Source organism: Mirounga leonina, unplaced genomic scaffold, assembly GCF_011800145.1.
Source record: "Mirounga leonina isolate KUSES-001 unplaced genomic scaffold, KU_Mleo_1.0 Mir_115, whole genome shotgun sequence".
NCBI classification, from domain to species: domain Eukaryota; kingdom Metazoa; phylum Chordata; class Mammalia; order Carnivora; family Phocidae; genus Mirounga; species Mirounga leonina.
In genome coordinates this window covers 32862584-32887028 of record NW_023270268.1, presented here as the reverse complement: position 1 = coordinate 32887028, position 24445 = coordinate 32862584, and the positions used below count along the sequence as shown (strand labels likewise).

Sequence of the window (24445 nt, the reverse complement as noted above, 5' to 3'; positions counted from 1 at the left end):
ATTTTTTTAAATGAGTCATTAGCCAAGGAAAGAGCGGGCCCCACCTCGGGCACACACCCTGCTGATCCCGTACACATCCCTAGCACCTGCATGGTTAGAACCACACCTCAGACCCAAGCTGCTGACTAGCAGTTCTTCAACTTGCAGCGAGGTAGGGAGGGAAGGAAGGAAGAAGGAAGGAAAAAAAATGAAGGGAAAGGAAGGAAGGAGATGAATCCTTTTTTCTGACAGTTTTTCTCAGGAACTGAAACGGAACTGCTTACAGTTACACATATTTAAATTGCAGCATCTACTCGCTGCCATCTGCTAACTTAAAACTCTTCATTTAAAATACAGTAATTCTTCACCCCACTGGCAATCCTCCATAATCTAGGCTTAATCTGAGGAGAAGGCGCTATTCCATTTTGATCTAGTTCCAATTGCAAGACTCAGACGTGAAGGCGAGAGAGTGGAGCGTTAACTTCCTGACACGAGCCTCACCTGCGAAGGCCCTTCGGCCTCACTAATGTAGGCGGGATGATATCCGAGGGCCCTAGTTCTGGGGTAGGATTTCCTAAGGCTAGAAACCTAAGGTGGTGTCTGTAGGCTTCATCTTGCACCGAGGCAGTTTGGCAGAGACGTGACTCCGGCATGTCCAGGAAATGAGGAGCCATGGGGTCCCTTCATAGATGAGTGGCTTAAAATACAGGAGCAAAATGTAGCAGTTATTGACGTTTGTACAGACACTCATTTTTCTAACAGCCAGGAGTTTTTCAATAGTTTTTAAAAATTTCCCCCAGGGGGTCCAGTGAGGGACCAGGGACAAGTGCCACCTTCACAGTAAGAGCGTTTGTGCTTTTGCTCTTGAGGCTTTTTGCAGGTACCCAAGAACACTCCTACTCAGTTTTCCCTCCAGGATCCTTAATGGTTTTTTGTTTTGTTTTGTTTTGTTTTGTTTATTTATCTGTGAGAGAGAGAATGAGAGACAGAGAGCACGAGAGGGAGGAAGGTCAGAGGGAGAAGCAGACTCCCCGCCGAGCAGGGAGCCTGATGTGGGACTCGATCCCGGGACTCCAGGATCGTGACCCGAGCAGAAGGCAGTCGCTCAACCGACTGAGCCACCCAGGCGCCCCCCTTAATGGGGTTTTACAAACTCTCCTGGGCTTGCAGCTTCTCACTGAGGGAGGCAGGAAGGGCTCTATCTTCCTTTTGGGAGCCTCCTGCTCCCACTTCAGGCAAGAATGGGCTTTTTCCAGGCTTTTTTGTTAGATGCTTGAGGACCTCGGGGCCCCTGGAACCCACAAGACAAACTGTAACTTGGGGTCAGATCTTGTATGCCAGGTTCAAATTTTACAGGGTAGGTGCCACCGTGCCAAAGTTTGATATGACTACCCTCTCGTGAACCATGGCCTGAGGAACACCCCAGAAAGTCAGTCTAGTTCAAGAATAGGCTAGAAAGATGACACACAGGAAAAATAAAAATTCAGAAAACTCTTTTTTTTTTTTTTTTTAAGAAATAAGGAAGGATAGCACAGAGGAAAAACGGACAGAGTGAGGCCGAAGCAAGGGCCAAGTAGGGAGGGAAAGCCACGCGGACAGAGCCCGAGTGAGGATATGGCTGCCACTAAATTCTGAATCCACTAATGACAGTGGAGGTTTGTTAGGGGCCAAGCCCATGGAAGTTCTGTAATTGAGTTCTAGGAAATGTGTCTGAGTTTTTCTTTCTCCATCCCTGAAACTTGGCTCCCAAGGAGGGAGGACTTTTTGCAGAACTCAACACAAGGTGGCGCCAGACACCCGCGGACTTAATGAGGTCCCCCTTCCAGGTGGGCGCCAGAAGCTTTGCGAAAGTTCCCTGAAGGGATCAATCAAGTCAGTCCAGATTCAAAGGAAACGGAGAGCTCTGAATCCACAGAGAATTAGCCTACGGATAAAATAAGGCACACAGAAATAAGATATATATATACGTATATTATATATATATATATATGATATATATATTATACACACACACATATATATGTAAAAGATGGGGAGAAGTAGCACAGAGGCTAAACAGACAAACTGAACCTACGAAACCTCTGTAAAAGGAAAATAAAGGCACGTCCCTGCGAATCCCTGGCAGGCCAGGAGACGGGCAAGTGCAGAAGGCCTGGAAGTGAGGAGCAGCCAGTAAAGGGGCTCTTGCAGATGTCCTGAGGGGATAGAGTCGCAGCTTGGGCCAGGGACTGGTGGCAGTGGAGAACAATGCCTTCTGACTGAGGTATTTACATTCACCAGTATTCTTCATTGACATGGTGAGTCAATAAACCCAACATGACTGCATAACAAGACTCAATTGAAATGCATTCTATTCGTCATTTCTGAGAATTCACTGTACTAGCTTTGCTCTTTTTATGGGTTATTGTGGGCTCATGACATTTCAAATGTGCTGATGTCAGCCAGTATTCTCATTTTGATGCTCACACTGGCCCAACTTTGGCCGGTGGGGACCCTTTTAGCTTTCAAATGCCCCGGTTATTTCAGGGTTTGCTTCTGGCCCAGCAACGTGTTAGGTGTTCTGAGATTGCCTCATAGTCTTCTGCCCCAGACCAGACATGGGATCAGACATTGTTCCAAGAAACCCTGGTTCCTTTTGGGAGAGAAATAGCATTAAGAACCATAATGTAGGCATGAGGGTGCATTATGTGCGTTATGGGGTAACATTGCTACTGGGCCATTTTGATGGGGAAAAAAAGCCAGAAAAGAAATATATTTTAATTACATGTTTTACAAAGGCATGACTTCATATTGATATGCTCAATTCAGTTCTAACAACACACTGCTCCCACTCAAATTTGTGCATCTACAGTTAGCCTTCCCTTTCACCAATCTTGAAATCTAGGTTCCTATCAAAATAAACATAATTATTTACTTGCTCTGACAACTTAAGAGAATAGTTCCAAAAACAAACAAAAATACACTATCAATAAAAATAGTACAAATACTAAATAAAGTTTTTGTTTTGGACTGCAGACTCCTAAAGATTTGTTGCCAAAGTACTCGGTTCTAGAGCCACTTGTAATCTCCCCACCCCGTGTGGCTATATAAGGATGGAACTGAGAGATAGTTGTGGTCCACTCGTTTCCATTCACTTGCACTTAGAGGAAGCTGCAACCTGCCCCCACCCTTCATTTTCTGCTCTACCTTTTCATTTTTCATAGGACTTGTACACTCCCAATATACCAGATCATTCACTTTTAAAAAGTAATTGCTATCATTATTTGGTTTTGTATTATTTTGCTGTTATTCTTTCCCCTTCCCCCGGTGGAAATGTAAACTCCATGGAGCAGGGGGGTTTTGTTCAACTGGACTCTGAAAGCTGTTCCCTGAGGACAGGGCTGAGAGAGCTGGGCTTGATTCTGGGGGCAGGGGTTTTCTACAGGGTTGAGTGCAGAGATGCGCAGTCTTCCTGTTCTGTTGTAATTATTAACTGTGCCCCTTTTCACTCCTTAAAGTGTCATAGTTTAAAGAGCCAGGTGATGTGGGTAAAAGGAGAGGAGGCCTGGGGAGTCAGGATATAAACACTCCAGGAGGGAATAACCAGCTGCAGAGGAGGGAGCCCCTCTACTATGGGGAACTAGCTCAATCTCTGATGCATGGCTGGACCTCAGTAAATGCATGTTTAGGAACTGGGAAGACAACAGAATAATAGAGAGAAATTTTTATATACATATATATGCCAGCAGGAATGGATAAGCATTGGGGCAAATTGTGAGAGGCACTCAAGCAGAGGGAAATCAAGGGTGATTTCTGGGTTCTAGGCCTGGATAGGTGACAGAGGGATAGCAGTCCCAGGGCGGAGGGGCAAGGAAGTGGGATGGGGGAGAGTGATGACCAGGATAGTGGTATAGCCTTTATTTTTGCACACTGAAAATATGTTCCCAGTTTAGGCTAAATATAAAATTAACACATACTCTTCATGAAAAAGCCCAACAACACAGAAGCATACATGATGGTACTAAGGAAAAGATCTTCAGCACTACCATCCTTCTGGAGAGCCCACCCTCTGGCTACTTGAGACCCCACCAGGAAGAGAGGGGGTTGTAGGCCTCTATCTTATAGGAGAAACACCTGGTTGAAGTAGTTAGATTGTCCCCACCTCTGGGCTGGCTGGAAGGGGCCCAGGAAGTTGGTGTGGAGACAAACCAACTCAGAGGCCCCAAAGCTGGGGGCTAAGAAGGGAGGCACAGGCCTTGCCCATCAATCCCTTCACTTCTCAAGAAACTTCCCTCTCCATTCCTTCTCTAACCCTGATTCTTTTCCTCACCTGGTAGGGAGAGGGGAAGGAAGAGGCTTCCAAAGGTGGGTCCTGGATGAACATGCTGGAAGGGGCTGAGGACAGACACCCTGAGTGAGCTATCTTAAGGAGGAGAGGTACCCAAAGGGATTTCCTGTGGAGCACCGTGACCAGGTGAGGCTTTGGCCAGCTGCACCGGTCAGGGTTCTCATGAGGCCAGAAGCTGCCTGCCACTCTTTCCCTGTCCCATCTCCTACGTCCTCTACCTGGGGTCACCCCCACAACTCCTGACCAATGGTGGCCTTCAGGAGCCTCTCACTTTGATGATGTAACTAGAACACCAAAGATCACTTTTTTGGAAGAAACCAAAAAGATTACCCAAGGTGACCCCTTTCTCTTTTTAATTCTATACTTTAACAACTCTACAGGTGAAAGGAACACAGCAAACACCACATTTATTATCGACATCCTTCTGTATTCTCTCCTCGAACACACACATTCTACCTGCTGCCTTCAGTGGGCATATGTTATTTACCCTTTACAATATCTCATGTATGCACAGCACGTCCCATTTTCCACGGGCCTGTGGCCTCCTTCTAGGGCATGTATTGTAGAGCTGGCTGAGCCATTAACCCCCGCACAGGCATTTGGCTTGAAGTGAAGTCAACACTGTTGTAGCCAGCCTTCCTTTCCTCATCAAGGTTTCCTCTAGGAAAGTGGGCTCTCCAAGTCAACTGGTGGAAAGAGTTTTTATCATTCTCGTTACAATTTTTATCCTGCTCTGCAGAAAAGTTGAACCAATCACAATGTACAGTACTGCCAGTTTCCCAAAGCTCTGCAAGTGCCAGATATATATAGTGGTTTCACAGTTGTATGGTTAATTCCCCCATTTTACAGATGAGAAACTGAGGACCAGAGAAACCAAGCTACTTTCTCCAGGGTCATTCAGTCAGTGAAGGGCAGACAGACCTAGTTCTAGAGGTCTCATCTCCTGACCCCCCTCAGTGCTGTGTCTGCCAAACCAGTCTGCCTCTGACAGTCGCCTCTAGACATGGACACAGCAGGCTCTTCTTGCTTTCCTTGTCCTTTGTTGGTGGTGGAAAACAGCTACAGGGCCTTCCCCCTCATGGCTCCTGTGCCGTGCCAGTCAGATTCTCAGTTTCAATGGAGACCTTCCCCAGCCTGCTAGAGCCAGGCCCTGAAGGGTTCCTCAGAAGACAGCACGGCTGTGGCACAGGCTTCCACCTCTTCCCTCCTGCAGCTGATTAACTTCTGGGGTGAATTGGTTATTTTCTGGAAAAAAAAATAATTTTCATCACTATTCATTAGAGGAATGGTAGCAGCAATAGGGTAGTAGCCACAATTACAGAGAATGTCACAGAAATCCCAGCTACTTGGTTAACTTTCAAGCAGCAAAAAACCCCAAAGGCAGTTCTAATCCCTGGTTCAGGGGCTTCCAACATTGACTTTGATCATCCCCCAGTTCAGTGACCGGCAGATCTCTCAGGGCCCTGATATGTCAGTGTTCCTCTCTCTGGGACGCTGCCCCACAAAAGCCCAGAAGGTAATTCTGGTCAAAAAAATCTAACCTTCCAGCAGAGAACTCTGAAAATAATGACCTGGGGTGAGATGCTCAATGTACAGCACATGGCAGTGTGCCCAGTCCAGAGATGGGACTCCATAAACAGGAGTCCCTTCCCACTCATATTCATGTTCCTACCATCTTCTCTCAGCAACCCCAATAAAAGGCAGGTGTCAACATTTCAGAGAGACTCTCCCCACTGTTGCTAGCCTGCTCACCCCCACCAAGTTCATTAGGTTCTTCTACAGTTCTTTCCCATGGCCCTTCCTGTCATCACTCCAAAGAGAGGCACATGGACACAGCAAATAGGCACAACGGGTTCCTCAACCTCTGTCCTGGGAAACATTAGCTTCATGGAGCCAGGGGCCCTTGATCCTTGTTTGTAAAGAGGCAGCTGTGGAGCTCAGGCCTAGTGTTCATGAGCAAATAACAGGGAAGGACCACATACACACAGGGTTCACTGAGGGGGAGTGTCAGTGTGGAGACCATAACTCACTGCTGCTGGTCTAGTCAGATCCTTAGGATAGCAGCCACCTAAATCTGCAGTCATCCTATTTGATTATTTTTTTAACTTTAGAGAAGTACTGTCCAATGGAAACATAATTTGAGCGATATAAACAATTTAAAATTCTCCAGTAGCACATTTTAAAAAGTAAAAAGAGGGCGCCTGGGTGGCTCAGTTGGTTAAGCGACTGCCTTCGGCTCAGGTCATGATCCTGGAGTCCCGGATTGAGTCCCGCATTGGGCTCCCTGCTTGGCAGGGAGTCTGCTTCTCCCTCTCCTGCTCCCCGCTCTTGTGCTCTCTCTCTCTCTCACTCTCTCTCTCAAATAAATAAATAAAATCTTTAAAGAAAAAAAAGTAAAAAGAAACAGGTGAAATTAATTTTAATAATGCATTTTATTATTAAAATAGTATTTAACTTATGATCTATATAAAAACATTAATGCTTTTTTTAAAATCCATGTGTACTTTACAGTACATCTCGATTTGGACTAGTTACATTTCAAGTGCTTAAGAGTCAACTACAGATAGTGGCTACCATATTGGACAGTGTAGTTCTAGAACATGAAAGTAAGACACATAATCTCAGAAGTTCAGAAGATGTAAAACTATTGTCCCATAGGTTGGAATAAACTTTCAAGCAAGGTTCAGTTGATTTTTTTATTTGAATTACTTTTCAACATTTAAAAAATCAGGAGATCTCTCATAAATGGATTTCTGGCTTCTCATTTAAAACTTGGAGATCTGGTGGGGTGCCTGGGTGGCTCAGTCAGTTGGGCATCTGGCTCTTGATTTCGGCTCAGGTCATGACCTCGGGATCATGAGATCAAACCCTGCACCAGGCTCTGCACTCAGTGGGGAGTCTGTTTGGGATTCTCTCCCTCTCCCTCTGCCCCTCCCCAACACACACACTCTCTCTCTCTTTCTCTCTATAAAATAAATAAATAAATCTTAAAAAAAAAAAAAAAAAAAAACCTTGGAGATCTGGTAGCATTGGCTCACATTTCCTATTAGCAACATGCTAGAGCTGAAAAACAGCTGCCTTCTTCAGCTGAAACATGTTTGTCATGGTCCCTACCATTTCCCCCTATCCAATTATGTTCACTGCGGTGCACGCTTTGTGTGTGTGTGTGTGTGTGTGTGTGTGTGTGTGTACCTCTCTGGGCCTCAGAGGCATCAGAGCTCACAAACTCTACTTTCTATGAAGTACACAAAGCCAAACCTGGGATGACCCACTGAAGAATGACTAACTTGGAGCCGTCTTTATACTTGCTACCTACATTATAATGGAATGTGACAGCAAAAAGAGAAAGAATAAAGTGAGCCACAGCAAGGAAAGGGAGACCCTTTAGTACCAAAGCCTCCATCCCCATAAAGAAATGATGGATGAAAGACAATGAAAAGAAATAATACTTTAAAATAGGGACTATACACTGAGCATTCTTGATGTAATTTTCTTTGCATATATATCTTTGCTCTAGACTATTACTTGGTAATATAAATTTGAATGGAAAGAAAATCTTAATGGTGTATTTCAGAGTGTAACCATCACCAACCGTGAAATTATAGATGTAGACATAAAATGTTTAATCCAAACAGATAAATTAAACACACACTCAATAGGGATTTTTGAAGAATTGTCAAGGATTTCCACTTGGTAATTTCCCATGGTTTAATTGGAAAGATGCATGGGTTTTGCAAGGATGGCTGGAAGTTATTTTTTAATACTTTGGAGGATTATCTATAACTAAGGTAAATGTTGCAGTGCAGCTAGGCTATGCTAAAGTCAAGGCTGAGGCAGAGAAGGAGTAGTGGTGACATACAGCTCCAGAATCTGTTTGGGATTTAATGGACACTAGTGATCAATTTCTCATACAGCATTGTGGGAAATACATATACTCAGAGAAATTGTCCACTTAAAAAATTGAGGGAGAAACAATAAAAATTAAAAACCTTATGGAAAGAAATGCACATAGAATAGACACTAGAACAATGTAGGGAGGATGGTAGGGAGAACAGAGAAGCAAAAGGTAGTCAAGGGTAGTGGTATCTATCTCCAATGGATGAAAGTGGCCACACACTCTTATAGAATATCCCTATTTCTGGTCCCCTCTAAAATTGTTAGGTTTTCTCCAAAAGCTATGTATAGGGTGTGGCTCATAATGTATTCGGATCCCTAGGAGCTCTTGCCATTTAAGGGCTCTTCTTGTGCACCTGAAATTCTATAAGCAACTGACCCTTTACATGGTTCTCTCCCTGGCCCTTTGCTCTGTCACTCACTATGGGTCCTGGAAGGATTCTACTGCCCCTGACCCTGAGGTAGGGAGGAACTTCTGCTGAGCTGCTGAATGTAGACCCAGAAGAAGAAAAATGAGAGAGGGTGTTAGGAATGGAATACCCTGTGAATAGAGGGTAAGCATGAGGAACAGAGTTGAGAGGAAAACCATAAAAGGTGACTAATTGATGGAGTTCAGCTAAGGAAGGCTGAATTTTTTTTGCCACATGTGGAAAAGAAGAGCTGTGACCACCTCAGCCAGGGATGCTCCACTCCCATTATCATTTTGGGTTGGTCCAGGACCTCTTCTTTGACTCCAGGGTGCTGCTTCTACTTACAGTGGAGGAGCACCAATCAGACCAATCCTCCTACAGATAATAACTTTAAAAACTGATCAAGGGGTGCCTGGGTGGCTCAGTTGGTTAAGTGTCTGTCGTCGGCTCAGGCCATGATCCCAGAGTCCTGGGATCGAGCCCCGCATTGGGCTCCTTGCTCAGTGGGGAGCCTGCTTCTCCCCATCCTCTGGCTTGTGCTCTCTCTCGCTATCTCTGTCTCTCTCAAATAAATAAAGAAAATATTTTTTATTTTATTTTATTTTATTTTTTTAAAGATTTTATTTATTTATTTGAGAGAGAGAGAATGAGAGACAGAGAGCATGAGAGGGAAGAGGGCAGAGGGAGAAGCAGACCCCCTGCCAAGCAGGGAGCCGGATGCGGGACTCGATCCCGGGACTCCAGGATCATGACCTGAGCCGAAGGCAGTTGCTTAACCAACTGAGCCACCCAGGCGCCCCAAGAAAATATTTTTAAATAAAAATAAATAAAATAAATAAAATAAAAACTGATCAGAATATAAAATTAACTTCCTTAAGTCGCTGGCAAGCAACCAAAAGTTGGCACTTGGTAGGAGGTAACATCACTGGGTGAGTTTCACAGTTCCTTGTCTGAGGGCAAGTCTGAGGTGCCACAAACAGTGACAGATACAGGTACAAACACAAAAGTTAGAAAGTGAGAGGACCGGGGTTAAGTGTTAATGAACCAAACATTCCAATTAAATGGCAGAGATTATTGGAATGGATTTATTTAAAAAAAATTTTTTAAGACCAACATATGCTGCTACAAGAGACATACTTTAAATATGAGGACACAGATACGTGTCGAGTAAAGATGTGGAAAGAAGATATGCCACACAAACAGTAAACAGTGCAGAGCAATATTGATAACAGGATAAGGAATATTGCCAGAGATAAAGAGGAACATTTCGTGATGATAAAAGACTCAATTACTGAAGAAGACATGTCAACAATGTATGCAACCAAAACAGAGCATCAAAATACATGAAGGAAAAGTTGACAAACGTAGAAACAGACACATCCACACTCCTAGTTGGAGATTTTGTCGTCTCCCTCACAATGACTAACAGAACCATACCAAAATATCTGAACGGGATTATCAAACACTTTGACCCGACTGATATTTATAAAACACTACTCCAACAAGTGCAGAATACACATCCTTTAATGGTCCTGGCAATTTTTAGCCCTGGGGTTCTTGGCTGAAGGGGAAAAGGCCCGCCCTGCCCCGCTATGTTCACACCATGGTGCCTTCATGGTTAGCAGTGAACCATTTAATCATTCAGAGTGGCTGGCAGGGCACTGATGAAATGCACATTGGTAAGCAATTATGCAAGAGGAAAAATGAAATGAGTCAATGTACGTAAAGCCTTAGAACAATGCCTGTTGCTTAACTCTGCCCTAGAGTCGGCTAAAGTTAGGACTACATAGAAGCGCTGGAAAGAAACAGAGAAATGACATTAGGATAACAAGGTGAAGGGGTGTCCTGGAGAATGGGTCACAGGGAGGATTACTCCCCCATGCAGCGAGAACATGGCACTCACTCTCAGGGCCATGCGGATATCACAAGAGTGACTCCTTCCAGCGTGACTCCAGGCTGATAAGGAACTACAGGCAGTTCTGAGTCTAGTTGCCTCTGAGACGCCGACTGCTACCTCCCTCTTCCCAGGAGAGAACTGTGAGAAATCCCTGAGGTGACAGGGATGGGTTTGTTTGTGTTTGTTTTTGCTCAGTTTTGTTTTGTGCTGCTTTATGTATTGAGGTCTAGGGGTGGGTAGAGGGCACAGGAGGTAGGAAAATGGAACAAAGGGAGCTGCTGGAGGCCTGCTTTTGCTTTTCTCCCACCCTGGGGTGGGCACAGGACCTACCTGCACTGGAGACTCAAACGTGTGGCCCAGTGCCCACAGTTCATGCTTCACTCAATACACTTTGCCCTGGGAACCAATGAGGCTCTTGGCGTATGAATTGAATATGTTGGGCTGGAACATACTACTGGATGTAGCTGCTGTTTTAATTATGGCAAGGAACCAAGAGTCCTTGCAGGCCAGTCTAGAAGAGTAAGGCTGCGCGTGACTCTCGAAATGCCGAGCATCCCGGCTGGCGTAACACACCTGCTTTCCTGGCTGTGCCAGGTCCTAAGGGCAAGCATCAGTGGCCTGACGGGAGCCTGAGGACGGTCACCACTCCCTGGAGAAGGGGGTTCTCTCCCAGCCCCACTGATTAGAAGTGAATTTCTATAAATCCTCTTCTCTTCTCTTCATGCAAAAGCTTGTAAAGCCACAGACTAAGGCTCAAACCGCATCTGGTCAGCGTCATGCCAAAAGGAAAAAAGAATACCATTACCAAGGTGTCGGGGAGCACCACCACGGGGCAACAGGAGTTCCGGAGCAGCCGCCCCATTTTCCAGACGGAAAGGGGCACAACCACAAGGATCAGCATGAAGCCAACAAACGCAAACAGGGCCAGCACCAGGGGGAGGGTCTCTCCTAGAGGTGAAAAGATGAGGGCAATCTTAGGAGACAACAGTGAAGATGAACTCACCAGTCCTGGCCTGTCTCACTTTCCTGGAGCTGGCTCTGCATGTCGGCTGAGATGGCAGATGCCAACATCCTGAGATTTGATATATGCCTTAGTGACTAAAATTACCACCATTAAAGCCATTTTTTTTTAGAATTCAGAGGAAGGCATTGTTTCCAGAAAGCCCCAGGGGAGATTGAACTCTTGTTCTTGGGAAGGGAAAGGGAGTTAAGCCACTGGCTGTGTTAGCATGAACCTCGGTGCAGCTGCCAGGAGGAAGGCAGAGGGCCAGGGCCCCGGCAGGATGAGGGGGAGGGGCCGGAAGAGAACAGCACCGAAGGGAGCTGGGCGGTAACTGAAAACAAAATGTGTTTCACAATTTGCTCTTGGCATTGACTCACATTGTGGAGGAGAATCCTGACTTCAGAAAACAGTCACGTGGTAACTGCGAGCCATCGAGCCCCTGCTAATTGTTATGTGACTTACCCCAGGTCACACAGGCAGCGCTGGCTCCAAAGCCCAGGGTCATTCTACTAAGTAAATGTATCGGAAAGTGCCAGGTGTGAGCATCTGGAGATGCAGAAGGGGTGACCGCTTACGTCCCCATCTTGCTGTTCTATGTAACGTGGAGCAACTCCTGCAGCCCCTGTAGGTCAGACTACTCACCCACCATGTGAAGGGCGCACGGCCAAGGAGGCCGCAGAGAAGATGGTGGTATCACATAGTGGCCGGGGGCACTGTGCTTTCTCTCAATGCTTTTGGAAGATACTTCGGCAGTACCCATCAAGAGATAAACAAACGTTCGCACCCTTTCATTTATCCTCTGAGTGGCTTCCAAAAAATAGTTTCAAGGAAGGAAACAATTATATGCATAAAGCAGTTCCTAGCAACATCTGGATTAGGGCAACAGCCTCCCAACCAGTCTCTGTCCACCCACAGCGGCATACCTCCACCTCCAGGCATGCTCTGGTGTGTTTTGTTCATAGCACGTCCCACCAAGTGAAACTATCTCATTTGTTTACTTGTTTGTAGCCTGTCTCCCCAGCGAGAGGATAAGCTCCTATGAGGGCAAGGACTTCCCTGCTGCATCCCAGTGACCAGGCCAGCATTTGGCACACAGTCAATGCTCAATAAGTAGTCACTGAATGAATCAATCAATCAACCAAGGAACATCATCATCATGACCTAAAACATAGAAATGATCTAAATACCCCCAAATAGGAGATGATTTAATATCTTATAAGACATCAGCACGGTAGCTCAGGAAGTCAGCTATTAAAATGGGAATTGGGATATAACCCAATTTGTTCACCACGGCATGATATAGTGGCAAGACTGGAAAGCACAGAATATATCTGTTAGTAGGAGGATGGTTGCATCTATTTTGGCACATCGATAAATTCACTTATTATGCATCTTCTTTAAAAAATGAGGTAGATCCACATGTACTGATATGAAAAGATGATCCCAATATACTTCTAAGTGAAAACAAGTAAGGTGCAGAATGGTAAGCACAGTACAGTCCCATCTGTGCCTGTGAGCATTGGTATCACACAACGACGGGAGGATTAAATGTCAAACCTGTCAGAGGAAACCTCCTGCGTGGTGTGGGGGAGAATGGAGAACATGCACCTCTCACTTTACATACTTCTGTGTTGTCTGAATTATTTTTTTAAGATTTTGTTTATTTATTTATTTGATAGAGAGAGAGCACAAGCAGGGGGAGCAGCAGGCAGAGGGAGAAGGAGAAACAGGCTCCCCGCTGCACCCCTGTGTTGTTTGAATTCGCTAACAAACTTGACCTAAATGATTTTTTTAAATTTTTTTTTTTAAGATTTTTATTTATTTGCGAGAGAAACAATGAGAGACAGAGAGCATGAGAGGGAGGAGGGTCAGAGGGAGAAGCAGACTCCCTGCCGAGCGGGGAGCCCGATGCGGGACTCGATCCCGGGACTCCAGGATCATGACCTGAGTTGAAGGCAGTCGCTTAACCTACTGAGCCACCCAGGCACCCAACCTAAATGATTTTTAAAAGTAGCATAAAATAGTAATCAGAAAATCCATGTGGAAATATGATGGATGTGATATTTGTGAAAAAGCAAGCACAGAGTGTGTGTGCAACATGACTACAGTGTGTGTCTATACATGGACGGTGATGGAACAATCACACCACCTTGCAGAGCAGTCTGGGAACAGCGGTCCAAATTCAAATGTGCATGCCTCTGACCAGGCAGCTCTACTTCCAGGAATTTATCCTTCAAATATATACACACCAGCAAAATGATCCATATACAAGGTAATTAATTAAAGCATTGCCTGTAAGAGCAAAATATTGGGAAAAAAAGAAACGCCCACCAATGAAAGACTAGTTAAATTTGTTATCCATCCATACAACTATATACTGTGAGGTTGTAAGGAAGGATGAGAAAGTTCTTTATCAATATGGAAAAATCTATAAGATATATAAAGCAAAAAGGACAAGATCCAGAACAATGCATAGAATATGGTACCATTTGTGCTAAAAAGAAGGGAAATATATATATTCTCTCATTTATTTCTTATGCATTTAAAAAGCTTTAGAAGGATGGGGCACCTGGGTGTCTCAGTCAGTTAAGCATCTGCCTTTAGCTCAGGTCATGATCTCAGGGTCCTGGGATGGAGCCCCGCATCAAATCCCACATCGGGCTCCCAGGGAGTCTGCTTCTCCCACTCCCTCTGCAGCAGCCCCTGCTTGTGCTCTCTTGTTCTCTCTCAAATAAATAAATAAAATCTTTTAAAAAAATAAAAATCTTTAGAAGGATATACAAGAAGCTAATACCTATGGGGGGGGTGCTGGAATTGCAAGGATTGGGGAAGAATAGAAAGGAGTTTCCACATGTATCTTGTATTTTTTGAATCATATGAAAGTACTAAATTTTTTAAATAATAATTCTTTAAAGATGAAAAAGTTATACACAAAAATGTCAGTGATATTTGAGTAGCAAAATCGTGGGATGTGGGGTTTTGTTTTGTTTCTTTTCAGAGGAATTTTTAACACTGTAGGGTTTCAGACTATAAAAAATTCAAGGGCTGTGGTGCCTGGGTGGCTCAGTCGATTGAGCGTCTGACTCTTGGTTTCAGCTCAGGTCATGATCTTGGGGTCCTGGGATCGATCCTGTGTCAGGCTCAGCTCTGAGTGCGGAGTCTGCTTAGGATTCTCTTTCCCTCTCCCTCTGCCCCTCCTGCTCATGCTCTCTCTCTCTAAAATAAATAAATCAAATAAATAAGTAAATATTAAAAATTGAAAGAAGAAATATTAAGTCAAACAGAACTCTGTAGACTTTCCACCATGTCCCTTCCAGCAGAAAGCAGCGGTGACATAGAGCGGGGGGCCTCCTTGCAAGGTCTGACTCTCATACCCCTGGCTGCTTCTCTGGTACCTCCAGCCCACTCTGGTTCCCAGGCCGTTGCCATCGGGGTAAACCAGACTTTCACCACACCTTCACCACAGACACCCACCCGGCTGGGGGGCAGGTCAGTGAACCCTAGGGGAAACTCAGAACCAAAGGACCCCAGCAGGCAGCCAAGCATCCACCAGGAGGGGCTGTGGCCTGTGCAGGACTCCAGGGAACAGGCAGGCCATCCGTACCTTGCACCTTGACACACTCTGCCTGGCTGAAAGGACTGTGCCTCCTGATGGCCTTCACGAACGTCTGGACCTTCACACAGTATGCAGCCCCTGGTTCCATGGTTTCCAGGTGCACCGGAATGCCCCTGCTCCTCACCACTTTGACATGTTCCTTTAGGAGACCAGAAAACAATTACAGCCTGGGGGGAGCAGAACAGGAAAGGGCAAGAAGAGCCAAGGAAGGAAAGTTCTAGATACTTCCTTTCTGGGATGCATCGAGAATGTTCCCTCTCATTCATTTATTCAGTCATACTTATTTATTTATTTATTAAGCACCTCCTACATGCCAGTTTCTATTATAGGCCCTGAGGTATATAGCACTGAACCAAAAAAGTGCCTGTTCTTGTGGAGCTGATGTGGGGGGCGACAGACAATGTGTGACACATGTCAGGGGGTGATGGGGCTGTGAAACAAAAGGAAGCAGGGCAAGGAGGTAGGAAGAGGAGGAGGCACTCAACAGAGTGGTTAGGGAAGTCCTCTCTCATAGGGTCACATTTGCACAAACACCTGAAGGTCAGAGACCTGATGAGCCGGGGGCGTGGCATGGCCAGTGCTGCCTCAGTGCTGCATAGGAGCAGGGGAGCTGGCGGGCTATGTCTGCTCCCGCGTTCATCCATCTACCCACCTGTCCATCCATCTGTATTCCCCTCCATCTCCACCCGCCCACGGAAGCCTGGGCTCCACGTTTGAACCTGTGGAGGCTTATCTGGGCCAAGCCCCCGTGACTCAGGGTACATGTTCCTCTCCCGGCCCTGGCCCTGCCTGTTACCGAGGCTGAGGAGTGGGCTCCATCCCAAAGAATCTGAGGGGGCTGCATGCCTCCTCCTGCCCAGGTCCCGATCTGTCCGCCATACTACTCCATCTGCCTGGCTGGCAATGTCCTGTCCTACCGCTGGGCCCTGACCCAGCAGGAATAAGTACCGGAAACCATTGTTATTGCTTGCCCCACCTACACGTATCACCTTTCAGGGGATCCTCCCTGTCGAGTAGGTGGAAGGACATGTGCTTTGCACCCCAGATACTGCTATGAGGTCAGGGGTAGCCTAGGCCAGCTCTGTTCACAGATTCCGTGAAAGCCCCTTACTACATCCTATCCAGACTTATAATAAAGCCCGTTTTCCTTGTGCTGGCAGGAATAGCCTTTGCAAATCATCCCGGACAGGGTGTCCAGCAGGTCTGACTATCCCTCAGTTCCTGCTCAAGCTCTAGCCTTTCTGTTCGTTTGGCCAATCACTCTGGGAGTGCGGACATCCCACCCAACCCAGTCGGCAGCCAACTATCCCACAGGAGGATGGGCAGTGCCCCACCTAGGCATTCTGGGTGGCCAATTAGCTGATAATCAGACAGGTTTATTCACAAGCCAGCTCCTGGCTCTCTGCCCTGACTTCTGCACCCTACCCAGATACACACCCTCGAGAGGCTTGTGCCAGTCTCATACACTTTTGAAATCATCTAGATGACCTGGAACACCCTGGTCTGCTCCACCTAAACCTGCCAGGGAGAATGGCTGAGAAGCCAGGCTGAGGAGGGAGAAGAAATGCACTGAGAGGTACTGTAAATCGTACTATGTTTGAGTTTAGGGCAAAGAGGCAACCCCCATACTTCAGCAAGTCTGACCTGAGCCTGCGGCAGACCCACACAATTCTTTGAAGAGGAGGCTCTAGGATTGTCAGTGTATTCACATCTCTCCTTTCCCACCCCCCGCACCCAGGCCTGCTCGTGCTCAGGCCACCCCTAGATAGTGAGCACTTCAGGGGACAGCTTTCCTCACCCACCTCTCAGAGGTCTGTGTCTCCTTCCCTGAGGCCTGACTCCAAGGCCAAGGCTGGAAGTCTCACCTTGGCACCAGGCTCCCTCCTCCAGTAAGCCACAAGGAACTCAAACTGGGGCCCCAGGTCTTCCAGCTTAATAACCAGGTGGAAGCCATCCTTGGTGACCTCCATCACAGGCGGTGTGAGGGTGGCTGTTGGCAAGACAAGGGGAGAATCAAAGCCAGTTCCAGACAGGGCTGGTTTCTGTCCTGAAAGACCAGAACCAAGTCATCAATAGAAACATGCTGGGGTGTAAGGAAGGGGGCGGGGTGTGGATGGAACTCCCCAGCATGCAGAAGCCATACCATCATCCCCCTTATCTGAGATCTCGCTTGCTGGGGTTTCAGTTACCTGTGATCCGGAGGGAAGCCCATGGTCCTCCTTCTGATATATGCTCAGAAGGTCAATACACAGTGCCTGAGTCATTCCCTTCACTCCTCCCCTAGGCATTTTAGCATCTCACATTATCACAAGAAGGAGGAGGACCAGTCTAGCACAATAAGATAACTTTGAGACAGGAGACCACATTCACATAACTTTTATTACAGTGTAATTGTTATAATTGTTCTTCTATTATTATTGTTGTTAATCTCTTACTGGGACTAATTTATAAATTCGACTTTATCCTAAGTATGTATGTACAGGAAAAAGCATAGTATATATAGGATTTGATACTCTTCTCAATTTCAGGCATCCACTGGGGGTCTTAGAATGTATCCCCTGCAAATAAGGGGGATACTGTATACCAATACTCTCTTGTATTTAGCAGGTACTCAGTAAATGCTTTTTGAATGATGAGCAAATTTTTTTTAAGTGACAAAGACTTAAAATACAATTCTCTTTTTTCACTCCTCTCCTTGACCATAGTAAAGTCTTCTGCTCCTTCTTCAGGAGGCACACATACTCAAGAAAAGTGACTGAATACTCAGGTAAACATCTCTTTCTGTTTTAAAATTTTATAACCCGTGCTCCTCTTTTTACTTTTTTGGCAGAAACTGTTCCTCACCCTGACCCATCTAAGTGAGCAGATGCTATTTCTTAATGCTTGCCAAACACCTGCATGAGCTGAGGTCTATATTGAACAGTTGGGTCCTTTCTTTGCCCCTTAGGAATGAACATTACCTGCAGGGACATGTGTATCTCTGTAGCTCAAAGAGATCAGTAATATATACTAGCTGCTGATGACTTTCAAGCATTAGGAAATCAGCAGCCTGTGGATGGGTGGGCCATTCTATTCTCAGTCCAAGAATTCTTCACTTCATATTTCTAAGGGGGATGTTAGAAAGTCAGAGGGCTTTACAAATTCCAATAATCAACTCTAGAAATTACAGCTTAAGCACAAACACCCATATTTCACATTGTTGGATCCCATACAGGATGGCCAGCAGCCGCTGTGGATTCTTTCCCATCAGCAGACCAAGAACAGAAGGGCACACACAGGCAGCCTCCAGTCCCTGGCTACTGATGACGGATCCATACTGGCCTGTCAGATCTAAGCACTGCGGGACCAGAAGGGTTACCCCAATGGTTGGCCTTGGCTTGGGAAGTGCAGTGGGGTGTGTTCTGGGTTAAATCCCCCTGCACTGGGGTCAGGGGGGAATTTAGAGGAAAAGCAGTTCCTGGGGGGAGTTTTTGGAGAGCAGAGCATTTCCTGGCATTTGAAGAGCTGCCTGGATAGGAGACAGGAGACCTGGGGAAGTCATAGACCAACTGTGCAAAACATAACCAGTTCAGTTCAGAAGCTTCAGTTTTAAGTAAACATGATTAAAACTGGATCCTCTCTTCTCCAAATTTATTGAGAGTAGAATTAGAGAAAAGGGCCTAACATCATTTCAGTTCAGAGGAAAATTTCTGATGGCATTGTGGCAGGAACCTCTGTCCTGTGACTCTACATACTTATTTCATCCATCCAGCAGGCTTGGGAAGGCACACACTATTCCTGTTGTTCAGATGATGTAACTGAGCCTCAGAGAAGTTATGTGACTTGCCCAGAGTCACACAGTGAACAGCCAGAATTTGAGCCCATGTCTTTCCACACTTGTAGACTCTGCTGTCTGGGGGTATTTAGCCTCCATAGGAGTGGATCTCAAATCCAGCTATATATGAGAACAACCTGAGGAAATTGTAAACTCCCAGTAACAGAATGCACACAGATCATTTAAATTAGACTCCCTGGGGATGGGCCCCAGACAGGTGGTTCTAAAGCTCTGCTGTAACTGGGGAATGTGTAATCAAGGTGAAGAACCTCTGCTCTCAACAAGGCTTCCCCTGAAGAGGAGAGCCTTTTCAGAAGAGCCTTAAAACAAGATTTTTCACATGCCTGCAGAGAAGTTGGGATGGCCTTTTTCAAAGACAAAAGAACAGATGTAATGCCCCTATAGGAGTCAGGACTCCATCCTCACTCCGTAGCTAACTCTGCCTGCACAGGGATCACATAGGATGACATCTTCTACCTTCTGGTGCAGATCCAGAGGCTCCTTCCTGTTCCTCAGCTTCTCCTGCAGTAAGACCCTGTTTATACTGGTCTTCTCAGGCACAAGTTATTACTGCACGCCCCTGCCCATGTAGTTTTACAAGCACTTTAGCTCCATCTGACCTGTACCTTCCTTTCCAACAATAGCTGCCAGTTCCCAGCAATGGTCTTGACTAGAGACCCAGGCTCCTAGGAGCTGAAGAGAGGTGGTGCTGGGTGCTGCCTGGGCACTGAACCCTCCAGTGCCCCTCAGCCTCCCCCAGTGCCTTGCACTGGGATCCCACTGCCTCTGCTGTATCCTCTCAGTGACTGGGGAGAGACGCCTGGGCAGAGAAACCCACATTTTGCACCAAAATTCCTATCGGTATCCCATTCTGGTGGTCCCACTCTGCCCCCACCTCTTCCCTCCTCTGCTCTCTGGCTCTCGGCTCCAAGCATCCATTGGGCAATAATAATAGAACACTCACCAATAGCTGAGTGCTATGATAGGACAGCACTGCCCTGAACATTTACACATCTCACCTTATATAGTCCCCAAAACCACCCAGCGAGGCCCTACCTACAGGTGAGGAGGCAGCGAGTCAGCTATCGAGTGGCTGAGCTGGGATTTGAATTATACCTGTCTGACTCAAGAGGGCCAACTGCCCCTTCAAATCTGTCTTCACCTTCCTCGGCCCCTTCCAGCTTGGGCTCCCTGACCTGCTGAATCCTCCTGATTTCTACCCAATCTTATATACTCCTCAGTAACGTTTGACTCATCCTATTACAATAGATGCTGCCCCAAAACTTTCTTTGTCCTCACTCACAGCAGAGGATCTTCAGCTACATCAAGAAAACAGAGATCACCAAAGGCCTTTTCCCTTGCCTTTCCCCCAGCTCCAACCTGGTCACATTATTGCCTGTGCCTCTCAGAGGAGGAGCTACCTTCTCCTTGCCCCCTCCACTCAATCCTCCACCTAGCAGCCCCACCGCCATCCCTAATATTCCATGAAGCCATTTTCCCAAAGACCCATTTAGGGCCCTCCTTCAGACCTATCAGCAGCCCTTCTTCCCTCCATGATGCTACCTGCCATTCCCTCCATTCACTTTTTAAGCCCCGAGGTTTCCCAGGATCCTGTCCTGGGTTCTCTTTGTCCTCATATCTTCTCCCTGGACAATGTCATCTGTTCCCAAGCCTTTAGCTATTAATTTTGTGTTGTATCTGATCTTGGCCTGCCTGAGCCCCAGGGCCTGATTTCTAGCTGCCAATCAGACATCTGTGGCATCTATCTTGTAGTAGCCTCGATCTCAAAGAGCCCAAGGCCAGGAGTGTCTCCTATTCCTCCTAGGTTTTCTGTCTTGGATGATGTTCTCACCAACCACAACTGGAAGCTGGACAGCATCATCGTCTCTCCCCACTCCGTCTCCCAATAACTGGTTCCGAAGCTCTGTCCTTTCTAACTCAGCCATGTCTCTCAAATGTGTCCTCTCCTTCCTGTCCTGTCCCTCACTTCTAGGATCAGGACCAGCCTTGGCTCAGCTGGAATGACAATGCCCTCCTCACTCTTCCCCTGCCCTGCAGACTTGTCCCCAGTTCACTTTCCACACCTCATTCAGAGAGATTGGTGTAGAAAACAGACCTGGCCTAAACCCCCTCTTCTTCCATGACTCCCCTCTACTGATTTTGAAAAGTTTCATGTCAAAGCCCTTCACCACGTGACCAGCCCTTGCTCCTGCTGTTCCCCAAACAAACACACCCTTTTATACACTGGCCATTAGTTGCACTCTTGCCATATTTGGCCACGCATCTGGATTCTTCCCATAGTTTTTTCTCACTCATTCTCCAGGTACTATTACTGTAGAAAAGTTATTCATTTCCCAGTGACGGTTTCTGGTGAGTCTGATAAATGTATAGATCCTATTGCACGAAGAAGCTGTTCACACAGGCAACAAAGACAAGGTTAAGGAGGCACCAGATGGGAGGCAATGTAAGATGTACTGAGGCATGATCAAGGTAGGAAGAAGCAGTGCTAACTCTACCTCCCCACTTCAGAACAGCTTTCTTTCCATGTTCCCCACCACCTGCAGACCCCGACAGAGACAGTCAGGAATGACTTCCAAAGTCTCTTTCAAAATGAGAGGGTGTGTGGGAAGAAGTTGGTAATTTTTTAAATGGACCCATTAGGACTGTGTGTGTTCATGGTACTCTGGCTTTGCAAGGCCAATTTGAGGCTAACAAGAATCCTGACAGTCTCAGTGAATTTGGTTCCTGAAGATGAGGCCAATGGGAGTGGGAGAGTAAGAAGAGAAGCGCCTTACTTGAGTTTCGGTTAAAGGGATGCTGCAGGGTGCTCCAGGCTGAGGTCTGTGAGCCCAGGGTGGCCCTGACACGGAGCTTGTACGGCACAGTGGCAGTGATGTCATCGGTGATGTCACACTCAGGACCTTCAGTGGGTGAGCACCAGCTGCCGGGGATCCAGATGTGGCTCATGTACAGGCTCTCATACTCTCTGGCCAAGAAGAGCAGGGCACAGCGTCACACCAGCCCCTTTTACACAGGCTCAATGACAGGTGCAAGTAACTGCTTCATTCACCTACTTTTTATGGGTCAGCAAAGCAAGCATTTGCTCCACACTCCAGTTCCTCCACTCTCATCCCTCACCAACCATCCATTCTTTCTTAGTCCTTTTATCACCAAACAAGGGAAACGTAGGTGTAAACCCCAGTCTGTCCTGGCTTCTCCATCTCTGCAGCACCCCCTCAATCTCAGCTGCTGTCATCCCTGGCCTTGCTATGGTCTCCTGACTGATCTTCCAGCTTCGACTCCTGCCATTCTTCAAACCATTCATCACTCAACAGACCGTGACATTTCTCTCCTTACTGGCTTCCAAAGCACTCAAAATGGAATCCAAACTCTTTCCTGTGGCCTGGAAGACTCTCTGGCCTTCTCTCTCACTCTGCCCCTAAACATGATGCTCCCTCTACACTGGCCTCCTTGCCATTCCTCCCACATGCCGAGCTCTTGTTACTGTAGGACCTTTGACTGCCTGTTCACTGTCTCAAATGTTCCATCCCTGCTGTTCATTGGTTGGCTCCTCCTGTCCTTCAGATACCAGCTTAAACATCACCTCCTCAGAAAACATCACCTCCTACCTTCCCTGACCACCTAATTTTTTTAATTTAAATTCAATTAGCCAAGGTATAGTACATCATTAGTTTTTGATATAATGTTCAATGATTCATTAGTTCAGTATAACATCCAGTGCTCATCACACCTGAACCTAATTAAAAGGAGCCTCAGAGTCGACTCTCTATTGCATCAGCCTTTAGCTTCCTCTAGCACGGAATACTATCTGAGGCCACCTCGAGCAGTGCTGCCCAATAGAACACGTTCTATATCAGTGTTGTTCACTGTGGTAGTCACTAGCCACGTGTGGCTATCAAGAACTTGAAATGTGACTGGTATGACTGAAAAACAGACACTTTAATTTAATGTAATTTTAATAAATTTAAATTTAAATAGCTCTCTGTGTCTAGTGCTACCACACTGGACAGTGCAGATCTAGTGTATATATGTCTTTACCCTTCTACTGTCTGTCTCCTCTTCTAAATGTAAGCTCCCCATATCTAGAAACCTTGTCAACTGTACCCCTGAGTCTAGAGGAATGTCTACACACATAAGTGCTCAGTTTGTATTTACTGTTCATGAAACAGATTGAGCGCCTTCTGTGTCCCTGTCCCTCCTCAACAGCTCTCAGAGCCTGGACACCTGGAGAAGAGCAGAGTCCTGCTTGGCCCCAGGTCCAGCTGACCTTTAGGGTCATGATTTATTTTGGTTCCTACGGGCATGCTCTAAGTCAGGAAAACTGAGGTCTCCTCCCACTTCCAAAGGATCTGCATCTCCAATGATTTATCCATCTCAAGTCAGAATCAAACTCATTTCTTAAGATTTTCTTTAGCATTGGACAGTTGGCTCACTGTTGAAAAGAAGCTCTACCAAAATGTGTTTATACACACTTATATTCCCAGAGAGTTCATGGTCAAATCCACAGGACAATTTTCCTTGCTTCTTCAACTGTCCTAATGCCCATGCAGAGGAGGAGACAGTTCATGGGAAATAACCTATCTCTGGACTCACAAAGTCTCCTTGAGCTCTGGAATGAGGACTGTACCTCCAGGAATCAACTACTCTTTAAAGGGAGAAAAATTAGAAGCAAAAAAACTCACCCCTGGTACTCGACAAAATAGTATATTATTTCTCCAGGCACAGTCACTGGGCTCCACGTCAAGAGATGCTTCATGTTGGTTGATTGTACAGAAAGGTTCTGAGGGGCAGGCAGGACGGTCACTCCATCTGGGTTTGAGGCATTTAGACAGGCTGACATGTGGGTTCGTATCAGAGGAATGTCACAGCTTCAAATTAGTTTCTAATGAAAGGCCTCACATGTTAATGAACGAGAAACAATTCTAATTTCATCATACTTATGTTGATGCTAAATTTTTGCTATCGTCATTGTAATTCTGCCTTTGGTGATAAATGGCATATTAACATTAATAATAATAATGGCTAATATTATGAGTATTTACTATGTTCTATCTAGGCCACATGGTAGATTGTTACATGATTATCTCATTTAATCTTCATGATCATATGGGGAGGTAAGGACCATTGGTTTCTCCATTGTACAAATGAGAAAACTGAAGCACATTATTTACAACTTCTATGTCAGATCCACCTAGATGCAGGCCTTGGCTCTACCACTTACTAACCATGTGACCAAACCAATGCAGGCTCCTGCCACTTTCTCATTACCTCCTTCTCCGCTACTGCCATCCTCGGGGACGAAAACACATCCCTTCACATCCCCCAAGAAGCCAAATGGGGCATCAGCTGCCAGCTGGGAAGTGCAGGTTCAGGTCTGCTGTGGAAGGAGTCCAATCCAGAAGGGCACCAAGCCAGATCAGAGACTCCACCAGGCAGACCACAGGCCCTAAGCCAGGTGGGACCCACACATCTCCTCACACAGGT

General features: G+C 46.2%; 1 protein-coding gene across 3 annotated transcripts in view; it reads right to left on the bottom strand.

The window, feature by feature from the left end:
- Positions 1–4642: 4642 nt before the first annotated feature.
- IL20RB (interleukin 20 receptor subunit beta) overlaps positions 4643–24445 on the bottom strand; it is a 40953-nt gene continuing 21150 nt past the window's right edge. Inside the window, exons 2-7 of one of the 3 annotated variants that reach the window (XM_034995435.1) lie at positions 23644–23770; positions 21736–21926; positions 16992–17116; positions 15115–15265; positions 11313–11455; positions 4643–5551 (exon numbers count right to left, since the gene is read on the bottom strand). In XM_034995435.1, coding sequence (XP_034851326.1) covers positions 5444–5551; positions 11313–11455; positions 15115–15265; positions 16992–17116; positions 21736–21926; positions 23644–23770 — 845 coding nt within the window. In that variant the 3' untranslated portion in view covers positions 4643–5443. Of the gene's footprint in view, positions 5552–9404; positions 11456–15114; positions 15266–16991; positions 17117–21735; positions 21927–23643; positions 23771–24445 lie in introns of those variants that run through there. The other 2 variants (XM_034995440.1, XM_034995426.1) reach the window with 2 other exon arrangements.